The sequence below is a fragment of the Vespa mandarinia genome, chromosome 9, assembly GCF_050613455.1.
Source record: "Vespa mandarinia isolate Hongniang chromosome 9, ASM5061345v1, whole genome shotgun sequence".
In the NCBI taxonomy this organism is placed as follows: domain Eukaryota; kingdom Metazoa; phylum Arthropoda; class Insecta; order Hymenoptera; family Vespidae; genus Vespa; species Vespa mandarinia.
This window is the reverse complement of record NC_140818.1, coordinates 2,004,522-2,025,820: the sequence shown is the minus strand read 5'-3', so window position 1 is coordinate 2,025,820 and position 21,299 is coordinate 2,004,522. Positions and strand designations below refer to the sequence as shown.

The 21,299-nt window shown below is 31.6% G+C and overlaps 1 protein-coding gene across 2 annotated transcripts in view; it reads left to right on the top strand.

Annotated features, from left to right (window-relative positions):
- The window catches only part of LOC118446479 (zwei Ig domain protein zig-8), a 43,122-nt gene extending 22,706 nt beyond the window's left edge, over window positions 1-20,416 (top strand). The window contains exons 3-7 of one of the 2 annotated variants that reach the window (XM_035877155.2): window positions 14,536-14,717; window positions 15,070-15,283; window positions 18,438-18,624; window positions 19,099-19,220; window positions 20,088-20,416. In XM_035877155.2, the coding sequence (XP_035733048.1) occupies window positions 14,536-14,717; window positions 15,070-15,283; window positions 18,438-18,624; window positions 19,099-19,220; window positions 20,088-20,221 (839 nt within the window). In that variant the 3' untranslated portion in view covers window positions 20,222-20,416. Of the gene's footprint in view, window positions 1-14,532; window positions 14,718-15,069; window positions 15,284-18,437; window positions 18,625-19,098; window positions 19,221-20,087 lie in introns of both variants that reach the window. The other variant, XM_035877154.2, reaches the window with a different exon arrangement.
- The last annotated feature ends 883 nt before the right edge of the window (window positions 20,417-21,299 follow it).

Genomic DNA, 21,299 nt, shown 5'->3' with positions numbered 1-21,299 from the left:
TTTAATTAATTCCTCTAACGTATCTAAACGACATGTTACTTTTGCATAGACACAAAAACTACATATATGTATGTCCTAGTTCAAATGAAATCGACGAACGCGTATTCACGTACGTACAGATGCTATTTAGGTTATTCGAAACTAAGAGAATTTCTCGCGTCTAACGGGATAGGTATCCGTGAAAGTCTCTGTAATTGCCTAGCAAAAAATTCCTACCAATGAAAATCTACTGTGACATTCGAAAATCCTCGTCGCAAAAAATCTCTCAGGGAAAGGGTGAGAATCGAATGCGATCCGTATAGCAAGCCTATATTTATCAAGCGAAAGGCTATCGGACAAAGCCCATGCTAGTTTTCGACCGTTTTCGAGTCAGTTGTTTGTACGAGGAAAAAAATATTGTTGAAAAAAAGAAAAAAGAAAACTGAGGGAACAGATGGCGAGTGATAATGCATGAATGAGAATTTTCAATATTTGCTCACTTGCTCGAATTCTTCTCTCTCTCTCTCTCTCTCTCTCTCTCTCTCTTATATCTTTTACGTGATATCCTATGTCTACTATTTCTTTTTTATGTCTCTCTTCCCTCCTATTTTTTATTTTTCTTTTTTGTTTTATTTTTTTAATTTTTTTCATTTTTTTATTTTTTTTTTTTTTTTTATTCTTTTTTCTATTCAATGTAATTTCGTATCATGAATATGTAACTTACATTAATTGAAATGAATCATTCATTTATCTAGATACACACTTTAACGTCGTTTACTTTTTGTAACATATTTTCTTTGATGTTGTCCGAATTTTTGGATTAATTTTCGAATCGATTCAAGCGTTGGAAAATTTAATCAAAATTCGCCTCGATATCTACTTTCCAGTGGGAGAAGGAAAACGCGTGAGACCGAGACCACCTTTCCATTCTAATATAATAAACGGCGCGCGAAGTCGAAGTGCAAGGAGGCGCGCACCGCTTTAATTACCCGCTCCGGAGTTGATCACTATACGTGGCTAATCCGAGCTACCGACCCAAACCTGCCGGTGATTCGTCTGGCGCAAAAGTTGCACGGAACTTTCTCCTCTCTCTCATACCAACCTCACCGATGAACTACCAGCATCCCCTTCGAGCTTACCTCACGATCTATACTTCCTGCGCACTAGCTCGAGTGAGCCAGGAAAACTTTCGTCTCTAGGCCGAATTTTACGAGCGAGCCCAAAGCGACCGTCCTTCTCTAACACCGTACAGATGTTATATGTTCTCTCGATGTTCCTCGATCTCTCTTTTCCTTTTATTTATTATTCAACGAAGAATCCCAGCTCAATCGTTCGATCTATGCGACAGGAGATGAAAAAAAAAAAGAAAAAAAGAAACAGAAATAAAAAAGATAAGCCAATTTACTTTAACTCGTTTCCACTTCACTATCGTATTTTCTCTAACATCAATCGATACTTCAGTTTGATGTTCAGTTTGATAATTCGTGTTTCCTTATTTTCATTTAAATAAAAATATGAAAAAAAAAAAAAAACTTCATTGCTAAAGTTTTCATATTATATTATTTATAAAGAATTTATGCTTTTAACAAACTTTTAAAATCTTCATTTTATTTTACATGAGAGATTTTAAATAGCTTCACAATACTGTGTTTCTTTTAGTTTTAAATATGTACGAGATTGAATCGGATTATACGAATCACCATGGTTATATTTTCATAAAGCTTAATAAACAATTGTTAGAAGAAATTTTACAGTAAAGTCAATAAAATCTAATACTAATTACCAATAATTTTCGATCATTAATGTAAAACGCGTTAAAGATTGCTCTTTAAGGTTTTTCACCACATTTCGCTAGCACCGTACACGAAAGGTACGAACAAAATATGAATTAGGGTGTAAGATACATTTTTATATGCAGTACAAATAGTAATGCATCTAATAAATGCAAGGAAAAGCCATATATCAGATTATACTTCTCTAAAGATAAATTAATTAAAAAGTGTTTGTTAATTATACAAATAGTTAAAGAAAGAAAATCACTGATATCTTGAATTTTAAAATATGTCAATATGATAATGAACATTAAGTAGAATAAAAAATGTGACATTTAGCCTGAAAAACGTAAATAAAAAAAAAAAGTAAAAATAAATGAAAATAAATAAGAATAAATAATAAAAATAAAGAAATTAAAATTATTCGATATATTTCTCTGAGAAATTATCTTTAAAAAATTATCGTCGATAAAAGCACCATTTTTTGATACCATTTTTCTTTTCAAAGAAAATGAAACTTTTTCAAAAGTTCGATAAAACTGTGTCCTCATTTTTAAAATGTATCCTTGTTCATAAAAATCTTTCAAGAATTTTCCCATGTATTCATTGTTAACCATTATGAAAAACCATTATAAAATCAGGTGTGATAAATAGCTTTAACTAAAGAATTGATGATATTATCATTCCTTTTTTCTACCTTCTTTTCATTCTTTGAATTACCATCGGAACTTTTTGATACGGTTTAATTATCGCGTAAAATAACCGAAGAGTTCGGATAAAAGTAAAAGGAAAGTTTTATTTCGAAGGTACAAGAGACTTAGAAAGCACTTTTTTTCATGGATATTCAATAGCTATGATTTTTCATCATCTTTCTTCATCTTTTTCGTTTTATTCGTTGTACATTCGACGAGATTGTTAACCCGAAGAAAAAGAAAAAGAGAAAGAGAAATAAAGAGAGAGAGAGAGAGAGAGAGAGAGAGAAAGAGAATATAACGAAAGAAGAACTTCTTAGTGTCATTAATATTAAGGTTTACAAGTGCAAGAAACCCAGAGTTTGAGATAAACGAACGTAAAGATGAGGTCGGATTGAGAGAATACGATGAGACCGTTTGCAATTATAGAACTCTTTCTATCTCTCTTCCTCTCCCTTTCTTCTCTCTCTCTCTCTCTCTCTCTCCCCCTCTCTTTCTTTCTCTTCAACGGAAACCCACTCGTTATACCGTCTGTAACAAAGCGCAAAGCTCTTGATCAGTTTCATTCTCAATTAATTCTCAATTTGAGAACACGCAAATGAAAAGAATTTGATCAACCATCGCTCGATTAGTTTAGATTAGGAATTAAAAATAACAAGTTGCTTTTTTACAATTACATTTATTTACTTATATTCGATAAGAAAAGTAAATCCTGACGTATCTCGTACGTAAAAATTTTCCAAAATAATCCTTCCGAATAATAGTACGACCGATTACGAATGATCTTGAATTCTTCTTTCTGAAAAACATCTCGCAAATAATTCATTCCGATAATGCGGATTCATTTCACGCTTAAAGGATGGATGTCATCGAGTATGCTGTAATTTTCAACGAATCGGGACGAACCTATTATAGGGATATATGCGAAATGGTGATTTACGTTTACCTGTCCGTATGATTTATTCGAGCGTCGCATTTATGTTCACTGTGGTATAGGGTGTTCCTTAAATTGTTGGAGTTAAACTTTATGAACAATCGATTTATTATTGATTTTATCGATAACAAAATAATAGTTAAAAAAAAAAAGTAAATTTTCAAACATTCGATATTCGAAATAAAACTGGTTATGTTGTTATGATTATTAGCCGATATTTTTGGAACACTCTATATACTATTCACACAGTTACGAATATTAGCGATCCTTTGGTTATTGATATTGGCGGTGGTCAACTCATTGATATAACTTCGTATGTATCTATGTATATACTTACGTATGTAATTGTATATCGAATACAGCATACCTATATCATACGAGCAAATCATATTTGTGTAAGTATAACTCTTAGCGACATAAATTCTCGACGTCGTCGTGACCACCATGACGATAAAGATCGTCGCGTGATTTCAAATTGCATTTGCTTCCTTTTCGTACGAAAAAAAGTGTGAAAAAACTCTTATGTTTTCCTGCCTTATCCTGGACACTCTATCGATAGAACGATTTCACTCGTTCTTGTTGTCGTCGTCGTCGTCGTTGTTGTTGTTGTTGTTGTTGCTCCCTTGAGGCAACGTGTCCCATATTACTAGCCGTTAATTGCATCGAAAACGTAAATTGCATAGCATACCTTCCATGTAGTCCTGCAGACTGTCGAATTTCCAACAGATAGAGACTTTCCTATCAAACTTGAATCATGAGTATTTTAGACAGAAGTAATATCCATAGGATATCACTTGGACATACTTTATATATAACTAAAGTTGTATCGTTCATTTTCCATTATGAAATTTATATACGGTTGAAATAAGAGGAAAGGAAAAACTTTAAAGGGATCATTCGTTTGTAAAAACTTTGCGTCTCATGTCGCCTCGTAAATGTTTACTTTTTTCTTATATTTTTTTTTTATCTTTCTTCTTTTTTCTTTTTAACGACATTATAATATTGAAAGTGGAAAAACTTTGGACCGATATCTTAGAATATTCTCTTTCTCTCTTACTTTCTTTCCCTATCTTTTTCTTTATCGACGAGTCAAAACGCTTGGACACGTAATACGTGAGAAAATATTCTAAGTGCACTTACCTGTTATCGCGCGAATCTCGTTTAAAGCTATTGCTACATTATGCCGTAAATGTACGGTCCTTCAGTTATATTATCAGAACTGGTAGTAGTTCCTCCAAATCCTCATGAAATTTTGACGAGATGATTTGATTTAAAAATAGATACGCATTTAATAAATGTCCTTGGATTATCATTGAAAATGGCAAACGGTGAAAATTTTCAATTGTAACGTTATCAATGTATGAATGGATCAAAATAGCTTAAATATGTATGATCTACAGACTTAAAAATCTTGTCAACGCTGTTAACGAAAATGTCCAAATTTCGAATGATTTTCTCGCTTCGTTGATGATTCTGTTCAATCGAATTGTCTATCGAAACACGAATTACAGTTTTCCAACTCCGTAATGAAGTAATAAATTGCATTATTAAACGATGCATAAGCTTCATCATTGACGTGGAAGTGATCGGGACATTATGAAAAGCCAGTGTGTACTCATACGGATTGTGATTCTGAATCATATGGATTATTGAAGTAAAAAAAGAAAAATAGATATTGATCGGTCAATCGATGGACATCTGTTTACAAAAAAAAAAAAAAGAAAAAACTAAGATCAAACGAAGAAAATAATTTCTATCGTCCGTCGTCGTTTCGATCTCAATTCTCATTTTTATTGAGTGTATTTAATAATCTCATAACGCAAACAATCGCGAAAACATTACGCTAGGTTCCTTTTCTTAACGTTTCGTTTAAACTAGGTCATGACTAAAATATTATTTTGCAACCAACCTAGATTTTCAGTACTATTTTCAAACTTCTATGCACGGAAGTTTGTTAATACGACATTTATTAACAATTTTCTATATTGCACAGAATCATTTAATTATTATACATAAGGTATATGAAAAATTAATTAAGTTTTACAAAATGACGTCGATCATTTACAAGTACCACTATTACATTATTACATTCGTTCTATGCTTTTGATTCCTTCTATAATCTTGATATATATATATATATATATATATATATATATATATATTTCAAATTCAAATAACAAAGCATGTATTGAACGCATAATGTACATAAAGTTTGTAGAAAATGAAATGATTAAAAAAACATAAAATTATATATAAGGGAAATGCTAACGAAATGAATAAATTAAATGATTCGTACAATATAATATAAAGCTATTCAGATATGTATGTATGACGTACATACATAAAATCTTAGGAAACACAATATAACAGTATAGTCGAAGGGAATTTACAAACGGATTAGATTCGGAGTTACTACGTTATTGGGATAGTCTTCTTGGAATTACTATGCTGCTTCAGTATTAGAACTATTTTATTGTTAAAGCCGAAATTGAAATAAACAATATACCATCTGGAATTCAAAATTATTGCTGTAACGTCCTACTTATTATAAAGTCTAGCAAGAAATGGATTTCCCGTAAATAAGAAAAAGAAAAAAAGAATAAATATATCTACTGTTATTATCAAAGTAAATAAGCGTGTGTATATAAAATAAGTACGTTCGTGTATATAAAATAAGTTTCAATGAACTTACACGCACAATAAATCGATCTGAAAATCAATTTGGAAAAATGCTGATGGGAAGGTTATAGGCGGATGAATCGGGACGAGTTTTCCGGCTTGAAAAATGTAGAAGCAATTTCGGACTGTGCAGCTTTTAAATCTTGTTCCATTTAACTTCGTGGCATGACAATCCATATTCGTTGGACAGTATAACGTAATTTTCAGTAGTAGCAATTCAAAAATAACGAATACATTGTAACCATGTGCGGAGATTCTTTTAGTATTTATTCGAGCAACAAGTATTTCTCGTAGCGAAAGATGATATAATTTTTCGTAGTAAAAGATATATTCTATACCTCTTATATATTCTTTTATTTTTACTATTTTTTTTTTTTTGAAAATATGCTGTACACGAGACCAATAATTATTACCTAAATAGTATAAAAAACAAATCGTATTTTTATGTAATAAGAAAATTTGTTATATAAGAAAAATACGGAAAAATAAAAAAAGAAATATATATATATATACACATACTCACACAATATATATGTATAGATATACTATATACATAATCTATACCTACTTCTCCCCTTAATGATGCGTCAAAAAACGGAAGTAATATTTCCACGTGATAATTTGAAACCTCTGGGAAGTCTGCCTAATTGCTTCTCGCTGCAAATTCTTTTTTTTTTCCTAACTACCCTTTTTTCTCGTCGATTTGCCTTTGAATCGTTAACGTCTCGTTTTCCCATGTTAATCTCAATCATACAGAAGGTTCATCCGTACGAATTCATCTCGTTAACTCCTGACAGCCGAATACCACATACACGTAATATACTTAAAATACTTTTTGCTCGTTTTACAGCATGAGAAACGGAAACGTCGGGATCAGCGAACATATATATGCAATGTTGAAATGTTTCTACAGTTTTTCTTCCTATTCATCTCCTACTCACCTTTGCCCGACGGACAAATTTATTTTATATTTTCTTTTTTCATGGCTTATCAACATGACGAACGAACACGTTTTAACGTTAGCATTTGTTCTATCTACGGAATATCTCGAAAGTTGCTACTGTAATATTATATTTCCCTTTTATTTTATATTCGATATAGACAATTTTTATATATTCACACATATGTACGAACACTTTAAAAATATTCAAATAATACATATATATATACATACATACATACATACATATATATATATATATATATATATATATATATATATATATACACACATAATCGATAAAGTGTTACACACCAATTATCTTTACTAAAATTATTACAACCATTCACTTTCTTTTCTCCGATGAAATGGCTAGTAAAAAAATAAATAAATAAATAAATAAATAAATAAATAAATAAATATATAAATTGTAAAGTTCTTTAACTTATCTCTTTGAATTCTATCAAGCAGATTATAATTACAATGTGCAAACACATTCCTTGAAATATCAACTCGCTGTACACGTCGCTCTGAACTTGTTATCATTCTGTTGCACAGTGAAACCGTGGAAGATACTCGAGGATGACGTACTTCCTTGATTAAGTAAGTTCCTATCGAGAAGTCATGAGAAAGTAGTACGAAAATTATGAAATATACTAAGACAGTGATTTTCAAATAATGAGAAGTTAGATAATATCTATCATTGTATATATTATTAAGTGTATCTTCTGTTATTAATAAAATATACGTATGTATGTAAAACAAAGTAAAAACTTAATTACTTTATAAATAAATCAATTGTAAAACAAATTGTACATGAAACGATATTAGCATAATGTAAATTATAATTCTTAATTAAGAATTAAGAAAATCATTCTGTATAAAGGAAATATGATTAATAATTAAAAGAGAGTATATATGTACTTATAGTTATGTCTGATATACTAAAACTGAGTTAAACACTCTATACCGTACGATGTCTATATACGAACTAAATTCGATATTGACATAGAAGTTTTAAGAGACCTTCAGGCTAGAATTTTCAACAAGAAACTAAAGTAGTAATAGAAAAAACGTACTAGAAAAACATTACGTCACCTATAATATCCATACTTTATACTCCTAATAGATTTTATAATCGTTCTGTCTAAGAGTACAACTTCTTTAAAAATAATATTATCTTTAAAATAATTTGCTAAATTTTTCTCTTATTGCGGATTTTTTAATCACAATTTTTTTTAATAAAATTAACAAAATCAAATGCTGAGGAAAAAGAAATTTGTATTGAGTGTCTCTTGAAAACAAAAAAACAAAAAAAAAAAAAAAAACAAAAAAAAAGAAGAAAACAAAACTATTCTGCTAAGAAACAATTAAATTTTTGTGCAACTTACGAATCGATAGTTGACCATTTGAGTGTTTAGCCTCTCTCGGACATAACATGTGAGAAAATTCGCTAAACGTCGGTTTAAAATATATGAGAGAGGTGGGGAGATGGGAGGGAGGGGGGGTTAGCGGCACGTTCCACCGATGAAAAACGACCGACAAGACGAATGATCCGACGTTCTCGCGCTTTTGCCATAAGGTGATGCGTCGAAACAAATGGTTTTCGTTGGATGTATATTTATTAGAATCGTCTACTCCCATCAGCTCGAGCCCCTTTTGATCGTCTTCTTTCAAGTTTAAAGGAAGAATAGAAATAAAAGGAATCAAAAGGAAAATGAGATCTCGTGGAAGATCTTTACGAATGTCCTTCTCGTGACAGTTTCTCCAATGTAAATGAAACGAATGTGTTACAAAATGAAATTGATGACTTGCGCGATTACATAACACTATCATTGTAACATATATATGAATATTTGCTCTTCTTTAAATATAAATATAAAAAAAAAAAATCTACATAGACGAATTAATTCAATTAAATAATTCAATTAAATCATTGGATCAATTAATAAAGAACGCATTACAAATTAACTTCAGAATACAATTTTCGAACATAATCAAACTAATAATTATTAATTCTAATAATAATTAATTGTAATAAATTTTGTACGATAAGGTGTTGTATCGGAACAAGTTTGTGACTTTTACTTTTTATTTTGTTACGTATTTTTAAAAAAATATAAAAATAAAAAACATTGCATGGACGTAGAAAATTTTTTCCATAGAGAAGATCTCGTTTGATTCGATGTATTTTTACGATACAACTGTGATTGGTCAATTTCACGGATAAAAAATTCGCCACTAAAGCAAAGGGATTTTAAATTTGGGGAAACATCGATCGTAACGAATCACAATCGAGAAACGACTTTACCATTTCCCGCCCATTTATTCCAAACGTTTATTATGTACGGTTTCTCCCCCTTTCGTTTCTCTTTCCCTCTCTCTCTCTCTCTCTCTCTCTCTCAACTATTACTTTCGCGAATTTTCGGCAATATATAATCCCACCCTCGACAATGCAGCTAAGCGTTAATTATTTGAGTTATATGGTCGACGATGCGGATCGAGGCTCGAAGGTCCATCGTTGAAAGAATCGCTAGCAGAGAACGGACGTCGATAATAGAGCACTTTGGGTCAAGTACTTTAATCTCGAACTGGGAGCGACGAGCGAAAAAAAGAGAGAGAGAGAGAGAGAGAGAGAGAGAGAGAGAGAGAGAGAGAGAGAGAAAGTGGGAGAGGAGGAAAAGGATAAAAAGATGACTGTACATACGATGTATATATATATATATATATATATATATATGTATGTATATGTGTGTATGTGAGAGAGAGAGAAAGAGAGAGAGAAAATGGCGGGAGATTTTCAAAGGAAAGTTCTAACCTCTCCCCTCCCCATTAGTACTAATGAAAGGCACGTGCAATAACTGACCTTTTTCTCTCCCACTCTCATCACCATATAGAAGTTGTCGAATGTCTAATGGACGCGTGGAGCTTAATTAACGCCCTTTCGCGTGAACACATATACGTGAAAAAAAGGCATACAACTTGACAGTTTTTTCCGTCCTCTACACTATTTTGCTTATTATTATGTTGGTCATTTGTAGATTTACCTCTTGGCTTTGACCAATGTCGTTCATACTATCTCTTTTCTTTTTTGCTTTTTTCTCTTGCAAAAGTTAAAACGAGTATAGTCACAGCCCTAGCAACGCTCTCCAAAGAAAAAACCGGATACACAAAGAACATCATTGCAATTACGCAAGATTCTAACGTATTTTCCCTCAAATGTAACTTGCTATTCTTCTCATTTCACTTCTCCTTTCTTTTTTAACTATACTATATTATTCCTCTGAAACTACACATTTCTTATTGTATAAATTATTACACATAGATATAATGATGTTTGCGTTAATGGAATTATGATTAGATTAGTAAAGTTGAAAGGTAAAGTTTGATCGTGAACTCGATAAAAATCTATCGAGAATTGTCGTGTCCTTGTCATGATTTTAGATATTCCTAATAATTACGGAAGCACGATTGAAAAGCAATCAGGAAACTCGTGATGCTGTGAAAATCGAACATGAGAGTTAGCCGTTGTTTCTAAAATCGAATGGCGACACGAGAAAGTGCCAGGTGCCAATTCGGATTTACGGCCAGGATTATAATGTAACGCGTGGCGTTTTAGTGTCACTAAAATTATACATGAACGCTTCTAGGATTCTACTCGTCTTTGGAAATTGCTCGAATAAAGGTGGCACGCGTCTCGTGAGGAGTAATTAAAATGAGTGAGAGTTCCTAATGTATTATGAAATAGACTAAGATATATATATATATATATATATATATATATATATATATATACATATATATATATATATAGAGAGAGAGAGAGAGAGAGAGACAAAGAAAGAGAAAAGGAGAAAAGAAAATGTCCAAATGAGGCTATATATATATCATATATAATATATATGAGATATATGAAATTGAAAATCTTTTGACCTTAATACTTATCTTTCATTTCATGATCGATCGATCACATAAAGCGTCTTATATATCATTAAAAATTAAATGGCCTAATTATTGTTGACTCAGATGTTGTCAACAGTTCGATAGACACAACTCAAACGATCTCTACGTCCACATCTATTGAATTTGGTGGTTGGTTAAACTAGAAAGCGTCTACTTACTGTATTCTCTTCCGTAGGTCGAGAGGATTCCAAGGTGATAGGGTAAACTCGGCCGGAGGCAAGACATATACTTCGTCAAAGACGTTTAGTTTCTTATCCAGTGAACCAAGTGTACTGCAATAAAATCGAATCACCGAAGGATAAGTCATTTTCTTCGTCTCGTCGACGATGAGAAATCGATCGTTCGAGCGAAAATCTTCTCAGTAACGATCGATTCAAAGTTCAATGGATGAAAGAAGCAATGTAACTTAATGAAGCGTCTAAGACACACTTTTCTATATATTAACCGGAAAAATATTCTTATACGTTTTCGTTAATATTCATATCTCCACAGAAAAGCCGTGAGTTTTATCTCCGTCTCTAAATTGAAATATCTCTTCGTAAGCCGCTCGTTTTCAGTGAACTTCATTTGGAGAGAAATGCAAATATGATATAATCGTTAAAAAAAAAAAAAAAAAAAAGAACGTAGTTTTTTCAAAATGAAAGGGGGAATGAACGAAAAGAAAAAAAGAAAAGAAAAAAAATACAAAAAAAAAGAAAAATGAAAGCGATAAGATCACAGAAACCAATTAATTAATATTCTTGTTCCATGTCGAGCACTTATAATATCGAATACTTTTTCATACAATTTTTCACATACGCACCGCAAATGACGTTTCAATAATCGTTACATTTCACTTTAGTCGTCCGTTCGCAATACCCTGCAAAACGAAAAGTACCGTTGAAAATTTTGTAAAATCCTCTCTTCAATTTCTACGGCATATTACGTAGTTTTATTTTATCTCGGGATATTACTGTATTCCATTTGACTTAGCGAGCATGTATCGCAATACCTTCTATATATTTCAAAGATATTAGGTATCTTGAGATGCCATAGAGGAGGAAGAAAACGAAGGATTGACCTCGATGGTACCGAGAGAACGTTAGGAGGCCTTTACTTGTTTGCCATGTTACTTCGTTCACGGATCCGGAAGATTCTCATATCGGTGACTTTTTGACATACGTAAGAAATTGAAGAGAAACTCTTGGCACCTGAAACTCTAGCCATATTACGTGCTATCGACTTACCTACGTTCGCTTCATATATATTGTACTTCCTTTACCGATTGTGCATTCTTAAAATCGGGTCAATGATTATTGCTTATTCAGGTTTCTATGAGGGATCATTCGATGAGAAATCACTTCGATACTTTTCGGAATTCTATTTTTTAGCTCATTCAACATTAATTTATATATAATTTCATTATATTATATCTATATATATGTATATATTTAGTTTATAATAACATTAATTCAATTGAGTTCAATAAATATCAAAAATTATTAAAATGATAATCGTTCGTTTTGTGATAACATCGATTGACATACAAATTGTTACCTTCAATTTTCATTGTTACGCGGGCTTCGCATTATGAATAAATATTTATGATACGGCTATCAATGAATCGTATCTAACAATTTTCATTGATCATTCATTCTGAAGATTGGTATTTTCGAATGACTCATTTATAATAAAAATATAGCAAACCATGAACGAAATCAAAAACTAACTTCCGAAAAGTGATCGATCTCTCGTGAGAAGAACCTTTATAAATCAATCGACACACCATGAAATGACACTTTGTAGCTTCGTAAACGTTCGAAAGTAAAAAAGAAAAAAAAAAGAGAAAAAAAAAGAAAATGGTCAATGAAAAAAGTCGTCTAAAAGATGAACACCTAACAAGCGTGATATTTTAATACTAGAATAAAAACTAAATTTCCCTTTTCTTTCTTAAGAAATTGTATAATTTTTTAATAGCGACCTTGCAATGTTAGGTCTTCTTAAAAAGACTTTTCGCGAACAAGTTGAGAGTAGAATGAATGAAAGAAAGAAAAAGAGAGGAGAAGAGAGAGAGAGAGAAAGAGAGAGAGAGAGAGAGAGAGAGAGAGAGAGACAGATAGAATCGCTTTTCCACGCTTGTTTTTCTTCACTCGAGCTGGTTCCCGTATTTGAGAAGTCCACTTAACTTTTTCCACTCTTTGAACTCATCTCGCATTTGCCAAAAATGAGTGAAATAAATCCTCTTCTAACTTCGAATATTACATAGATTAATAATTAATAGATATATATGTATATAAGCTCAATTTGGTAGTTAATCGAAAAGAACTTTGTCTTTCTTCCTCTCTCTCTCTCTCTCTCTCTCTCTCTCTCTCTCTCTCTTTCTCTCTCTATCGTTTTTCGTTTCAACCTTTTACACTCACGTTTTCTATGTCCTTTTCAATTCGCAACCTGCCTCTTTTACTCCCACCTACCAAGTCGAGTATCTCTCTCGGCTCTTCACGAACAATCTCCAGCGTTCCAAGAGTTCGACTTTTTTCAACCCCCGTACCGCTCTCAGACGGATATTGCTCCGCGTTGACTCGGAAGAGGCTGCACCTGCTCTCATAGAAGGAATATACCCTCTTTGTGTGCTCTTTCTCTCTCTCTCTCTCTCTCTCTCTCTCTCTTTCTTTCTTTCTTTCTTTCTCTCTCTCTCTCTCTCTTTCTCTTTCTCACGTTAATGACTTACGTTAATCTCTATCGATTGAATCTAAATGATCATGATAATCACTTTTAAGCTCCTTTCGTATTTTCATCTAAATGTAATATGTTTTGTTTCTTTGGCTAGTTATATTTAAAAATAAACCGACTTTTATTCGTATATGTATATATATATATATATATATATGTGTGGGTGGAAATATTCAATCTGTTTGGCTTATAGAATTAAGAACTTGAAATTGATATTTAACGAAACGAAATTCGAATTTCTATTCGTAAAGATTTGTATATATATATATATATATATATATATATATATATATATATATATATACGTGTATATATATATACGTGTATAATACATGTGAATGCATGTATGTGTACAGAGTATTTTTCTGAAGAAGAAAGCCTACGCGTATAACATTTCCACGCAAGACGTATGTCTATGGCTTATGTGAAAATCTTACTGAAATTGTGCTCTCCGAGAAATTAGATCGAGGCTTTACTCGTGTACTGAGACAGTAGATGGTCCCGTTATCCCTTATTGTTCGGAACATTACAAGTGGAAGAGAAAGAGAGAGAGAGAGAAAGAGAGAAAGAGAGATAGAGAAAGAGAAAGGGTAAGCGAACGAGTAAGAGAGAACTATAGTACATCTTAATCTTACGAGAAATACCTAACGGTTCCATTCAAAGGAAATTGGCTGTGATTGAAAATTCTTTTTTTTTCTTCGGAATTTTATAAATAAATTCTGAATTTTGTAAATAAATCAATCAATAAAAATGTGATATTAATAATGAAATAGTTCGTCTCAATATTACACGGTTCGAATTAAATAATTTCTTATTTTATTTCATATTTCAGAAAACAGTTGAAATAATTATATATCATTTCAGAAGAAATTTCTGCTATATTGCCACCACTAAGGATACCTCGATTGAGGCATCACCGTGTAACTGATTGGGATCCTTATTTCGAAAATGCGGAAGGACAAGGAATCAATGGATCACAAAACGTGGCATTGCATTTGGGAGCTACAGCTTTGTTAGATTGTCGCGTTGCTATGCTTGCCGGAAGAAAAGTGAGTATTTAAAAGTTACTTTCTTATAATTAATAGATAAGCAATTGAAGGTAAAAAGAAAAAAAAAAGAAGAAAAGAAATATGTTCAGTACGTTTTTAATTACATTTTATTTATTTTTTAATTAAAATCAATTAAAAAGAAATCATTATTGATTTAAAACTTATCGTTATTGTTATTTTAATGAGAATAAAAGAAAATTGTAGAGATCTATAATTGAATCAGTGAAATATTAAATTTGTAGAATGTTATCGATCAGTTTAATCGAGGAGTAAAGTTTTATGGAAAGTTCCGTCGGATATTCTATGTCTAACTCAGGTCCGTATGTAAAACGATATTATATTTCGATCGCAGGTCATGTGGGTACGTCGAAACGACGACTGGGGCTCCCTTCTAACTCTGGGCAACATGACTCACATTTCCGACACAAGGTACAGCGTCAGTTTCCAGTATCCAAATAACTGGAGACTAGCGATTGCTGGTGTACGAAGAGAAGACCGTGGCTTGTACATCTGTCAAGTGAATACACATCCACCTAGAATGCTGGTCACGAACGTCACCGTTCTTGGTAATACTGTAACTTTGATTATACTAACGATACTTTGACTTATCTGTCTGTATTTAATTACGAGGAAACTCGATATCAAAGAAACACGAACAATGACACATATATATATATATAAGTAGGTCGAAATTTGTTTAAGGTTCGAGTTAACTCGTTCAGATGTAAATTCCATAACTTATCTTTAAAAAAAAATATTAATGAGATAAAATTTTCTAGAAAGATACGTCGAGAAGATGTAACAACCTCCGATGAGAGGTCCATTTCTTTGATATAAATTAAAACTATAAGTCGTTACGTTTTTCAACGTAATAAATTCCATCTTAGACACAAATAATGTCTTTGCTTTTACATTCCTCCGGCTTGACTTTCTTAGAATAAAGATCGATGAATGTGATCGAGGACGAACACATATCGCTTTTCGACCGTGAACATTGTTCGGAGTTGACTTTACAATCGGCCGTATTTATTCAAGAATTTGCCATTCACTTCCGATTCTTGCTCGGAGTACATGAGATACGCTTTTGCTATTATTCTCTTGCTTTTACGATATCGAACTCTCGAGACGTTTTAACAAATCGATTTTCAAATCCAAAAGGAACGTAAGTACTTACGTAGATAATACAGTCGATATAAAGAAACCTTTTTCTTGAAACTTCGTTCGTTCCTTCGTTTGTACGTTCCTTCGTTCCTTCGTTCTTTCATTCTATCTTCGAATTTCAAACAGAAGAATATTTGAAACAGAAGAATCATTTAATTTCATATTCATTATACCCACTTCCGATGGTGATAAATCTTAATGATGCAATTAGGAAAAGGGAATAGATTCTTAAAAGACAAAAGAAGAAGCATAACGACGAGAGAAAGGTATTATTCTCTTCTTACCAATGAAACGGGAATAGATTTTCCCTAGGATCGTTCCTTGCAAAACCTTGATTTATTTATTCAAACCAATCGGTACTCGGATTTGAAATCACTTAAGAGTCGATTAAGTTGATGGCATATACATGTACCTGTCGTACTTTCTTCAAATGGAATGTTTAACATTGAGAATATATATATATATATATATATATATATCGAACAACGCCTTTTTAAACCTTTTCTCGTCAACGTTGCACTTTAGCTCACCGACACTTTGTAAATATTTCTTTTCTTTTCTTTTCTTTTCTTTTCTTTTTTTTTTCTTTCATCTTTTTTCTCCCTTTTTTTCGTTCATAAATGATCATTAAAAATTGTTTTACGTTTTAATCGAAATTCTCGTGTTCAATCTCTTTTTTAATAACGAAAAACAATATCGCGAGAGGATGGTACCATGAACGTCGTTATATCGGATCCTTTTGTAGCGAATAATAATATCTTCTTGTCCTCGTCAATCTTTTTCAAACCACGTGTTGGCATTACTGTTTTATTATCTATACTACGATGTGTATATATATATATATATATATATATATATATACACACACGTACATAGGAGAAGTAGGTAAAGCGTATTCTCTATCTCTTTTTCCTTTTCTTTATTTTTCGAAGGAACGATACTCAAATAAAAGCTTCTTTTGAAAAACCTCTATTCAACCATATTACAAGCCGGATATCTCGACTCTTCGATCCGATCTGAGAATCATCGAAGATACTTGGAACACGTCGCATTCCGTATTACAAGTTCGTAAATACGAGTTTAGACATTCCAATGGGAAAAAAGGTCGGGCGGAAACGATAACTTTTCCTTTGATTTATCTCCTAAAAGTTTTCTCGTTCGTTGGTCATCGGTCTGAACACTTTCCTAGACATTACATTCAACCCTCCCCCCCCTCCCACCACCGTTCTTCTTTTCACTTTTTTTGCATCGTCAAGTAGAATGCGAGAAACTTACCTGCGTTTAATCCGTTTAAGTGACGAGAAACTTTTTCTACTACTTTTTTAAAACGAAAAAGAACTTTAAATTCACTCGAATCCCTGTTTAGTATTTTATAGCATTCTTTCTACCGTTTCCTTCCTTTCGATCTTCGTTCAAAGTGTATGGACAGAGAGAAATAGCTGATTACTTACATAATCGGACGAATCAGGACTTTCTTTAAATTATAAAAACGATCCTTTTAATCGTACTTAAGAGGCAACAGAACCGATAAATTGATACGATGTTAAAAAAAAAAAAAAAAAAAAAAAAAAGAAAGAAAAAAAAAGCGATGTTAAATAAATCTCTTTTGTATTGGCTCTCTCATCGTAGTTGTATAGAATTTTCTACGAACGACTTTTTAATACGTTGCGAAAAAAAGAAAAGAAAGGTAGAGGATTTATAAAGCTTTATAGAACGTTTCTGATAAAATAGGAAGGAAATTTTGAAGAAAGACGTTGAAGGAAGAAAAGAGGATACCATCGAATATACTCGTGTACATGCATACATATATAAAGGTACATGAAGTCGATCGATCACTCATTTTTCATCGATTTGGAGTCGTAAGCGAAAGAAGCTGGAGGAAAAGAGGAGCCATGAGATCGTTTGTCGCGAAAAGACCTTGAAGATACGTCGAAGGAAATCCCTTTAGCCTCTCGCATACACAATATCAATCATTCTTTCTTCGGCTCGACATCGGCGAAACTCTAAGTTCAATTAAGATACAATAATACTGATCTTTTGATCGTATTACTTTCGTTCGATCGATACCAAACTAAATATTTGAAAAATCAGAATAAATTGATCCTAGAAAACGTGTATGTACATAACCTATATATTACCTAAAAAGTTTTTTTTCTACTTTATAAATCAATACATCAACTTGACAATTCATTTATTATAAATTGTAATCTGGAAAGAATAAATCTTTTTATTATCAGCAAAATATCAATAATAACTTTTTTCATTCTTTTTTTTTTATTTTTCCTTTTTCCTTTTTTTATCGATAACCTGTTCTATTCCACTGTATGACTAGAATACTATTACCCATATCAAATGAGATATGTTCGAATAAAATCATTCTATTTTTAATGGAAACTATTAAATTGTTCTCGATCGTTCGATGGTCCCCTTAAAATTTTATTTTTGTGCCATATAAAACTGTAAATTCAATGTAGATATATACCTCTGTCGAATAGTTTGAGAAATGTTACATAGATAGGTATCAAGAATAACTCAAAATATCCTATCAATATTTTTCAGCCCCGGATATAAAAATTGTCGATGAGGCCAGACACGAGTTACGTGATCGTTATTATAAAACTGGAAGTGGAATTGAACTTTTGTGCGTCGTAAGACCGTCTTGTCCAGACTCGAAAGTACCGCATCCGGTATGGAGGAAAAGTGGAGAGAGTTTATCAGATCGTGTTGACGTTTATCATATTAACGGGTGAGTATAATTAACCGTACAAATCAGAAAACATTATACTCTATCGATTACATTAAAAATATGTTATTTTCATAATATCATCATATATTTTTTTTTTTTAATATTAATGATTTTCACATCATCAAGTTTTCCGACATGCGAGTACGAATACGAGAAATGGCATTATTCCTATCGATAATTGCACGTCAAATTGAATTCATCTGTAAATTGAAATAACAAAAGTTTCAACAGGAGATATTCAAAGTTAACCTGAAATATTAAGTCTATCTTGTATTACATATGAATTAATCAACCTTGTAGATTTTCTCTGACACGGACATACATACACAAATTCATAGTATTATCGTTTAAAGTGATCGAGAATAGTCGTACAATCATCTCGATTACTTCGACAAGGGAATACCGTTTGCATTCGTGACGATATATAGCTACATCTTTATGCAAGTGAAATATTCGGTGCAATGGATTTTCCAGATCGAACGAGGAGGTGATAACGAAGCTTCATATCGAACGAGCTAAAAAGACTGACAGTGGAGAGTATGCCTGTTCCGTTGGACAATTCAGCACGACAGTTGTTCACATTCACGTTCTTAATGGTAAATTTGATTAAATTTGATTAAATTTTCTGTTTCTTTTTCGGTTTTTTTTTTTTTTCTTTTTTACTAGAGTTTTTCTTTCCTTTCCTTTTTTCCTCTTTATTAACTTTTTATCTAATAACGAATATTAATCCAATATTTTAATTAGTTTTTACGTTAATTAATTTTTATTCATACGACATTCTGGACGTGCAGAGAAATAGAGGAGAGATTACTTCAGAAGAAGCGTGGCATACGGATATTTGCATCGCAAAACTTTATAGTTCGTAGAAGTCGTTAAACATACTAAGAGATATTCTTGCGAACTAATACCACAGTAAAGATTTCACGTTAGAGACGAAGTCGAACCGAAGCGACTGCAACCTATTTAGTCGGGAGCCGCGTTCTAATGGACCTCGTAAAAGAATCGAATAAGAGAGTAAGGAGAGAGAATGCTTTGAGAATTATACGGGAACTCGTATGTCTAATCTATATATTATATTTCTTTGTTCAAGAACTTATATCAAAAAAGTAAATAACAAAAATGTTACTTCTTTTTTATTATTTTTATAATCATCTTCGATTAAATAATTATTTAGCGATAAGTGATATTGAGATTAGATTTATTTTCATTTTTGATTTTTTTCTTTTTTTAATAATAGAGAGAAAAATATAGAGATGATAAGCATTGACAAATGGCTCTCATGTTCATTTTTGTTATTAATGTTTGATAAACAATGCTCTTTGTCTGAAACACCATTCTGCGAAATCTCAGATCCATATCTTTCTTGATAAACTCTTTAAAATTAATCCTTACAATCGTGTTAGTCTTATATAAAAAATATATTTTAATAAAAAATATATTGATACAATCTAATCTAATTTCAGGTGAGAAACAAGCAGCCGTTCATCACGATCAATGGAACGCAGCGTGCACCGATTATTCCGAAGGAAATGGCGAACTTTTCGTCTTAATAACTGTCCTTCTAATACTATGTACTTTGACAATGAATTCCTTGTAAATCGTGTTTCTTCGTTTATACGACGTTACACATATGAAAGCATGTACTTGCATTCATTCGCGTAAAAGAGCTACGGCTTAAACTCTACAGTTCATTTTCGCGCAATTTTCTTTCCTTTAACATTTCTAAGTACTTCATGATATTAGAAAACGAAGTACCGTACTGTGGTCATACAGCTACGAAGATTTTTCTCGATCAAGCAAGTGAATAAAAGAACGTTATTATAAGTGTGAAAATTGAAAAAGTTAATCTTTATTATATATATATATATATATATATATATATATATATATATTTTTCTTTTTTTTTCTTTTTTTTTTCTTTATATAGAAAGTAAATCAGTGATCATTGAAAAAAAAATTGTTCATATAATATATGAGGAAATCATTTAAATGTATCTACAATCTCATATCAAATATTCCTATCAACAATAATTATTCATTCAAAGAAAGTAAACTTATTTGCATCATCTTTCACTTTCACTGGCTTGATTGAAAATCTCGACTATCTTGAATAATTTGAATCATTGAAATTATTTTTTTCTTACGACGATGATAACCATACTTTAAGATTATTGTTTCGATATATGAAAAATTAAATATAAATGAGTGTACATGAATGTTGAATAAATACTTGGACACAACTGCTTTCACTATATTGTTAGATTCGTTGAAAAGGAAAAACGATCTTGACAAATCGATACGTACTTCGAGTGAAAAATGACAGTATTATTTGAAATTTCCGTGAAGATGATTTAATTGATATTATAAATATATACATATATATATACATATATATATATATGTATAAATGTATATGTAAGGAACTTGTATATAAGATAAAATGTTCATTGTACCGTAAGAAAACGTTCAAAATTGCGACCGAACGAACGTTTTCAAGTTATATGTATGTATGTACGAAACGATATGAAATGTAAATGTAAAAATATGAAAGTTATAAAAAAAATATTTCGCAATAAGTTTCGTTCTTAAGGAGTTACCGATATCTTGAAAATATTAAATGGATGAATAAACTGTTTTTAAATCCACTCGCGATCTCATAAAATAAAGAGCTACGA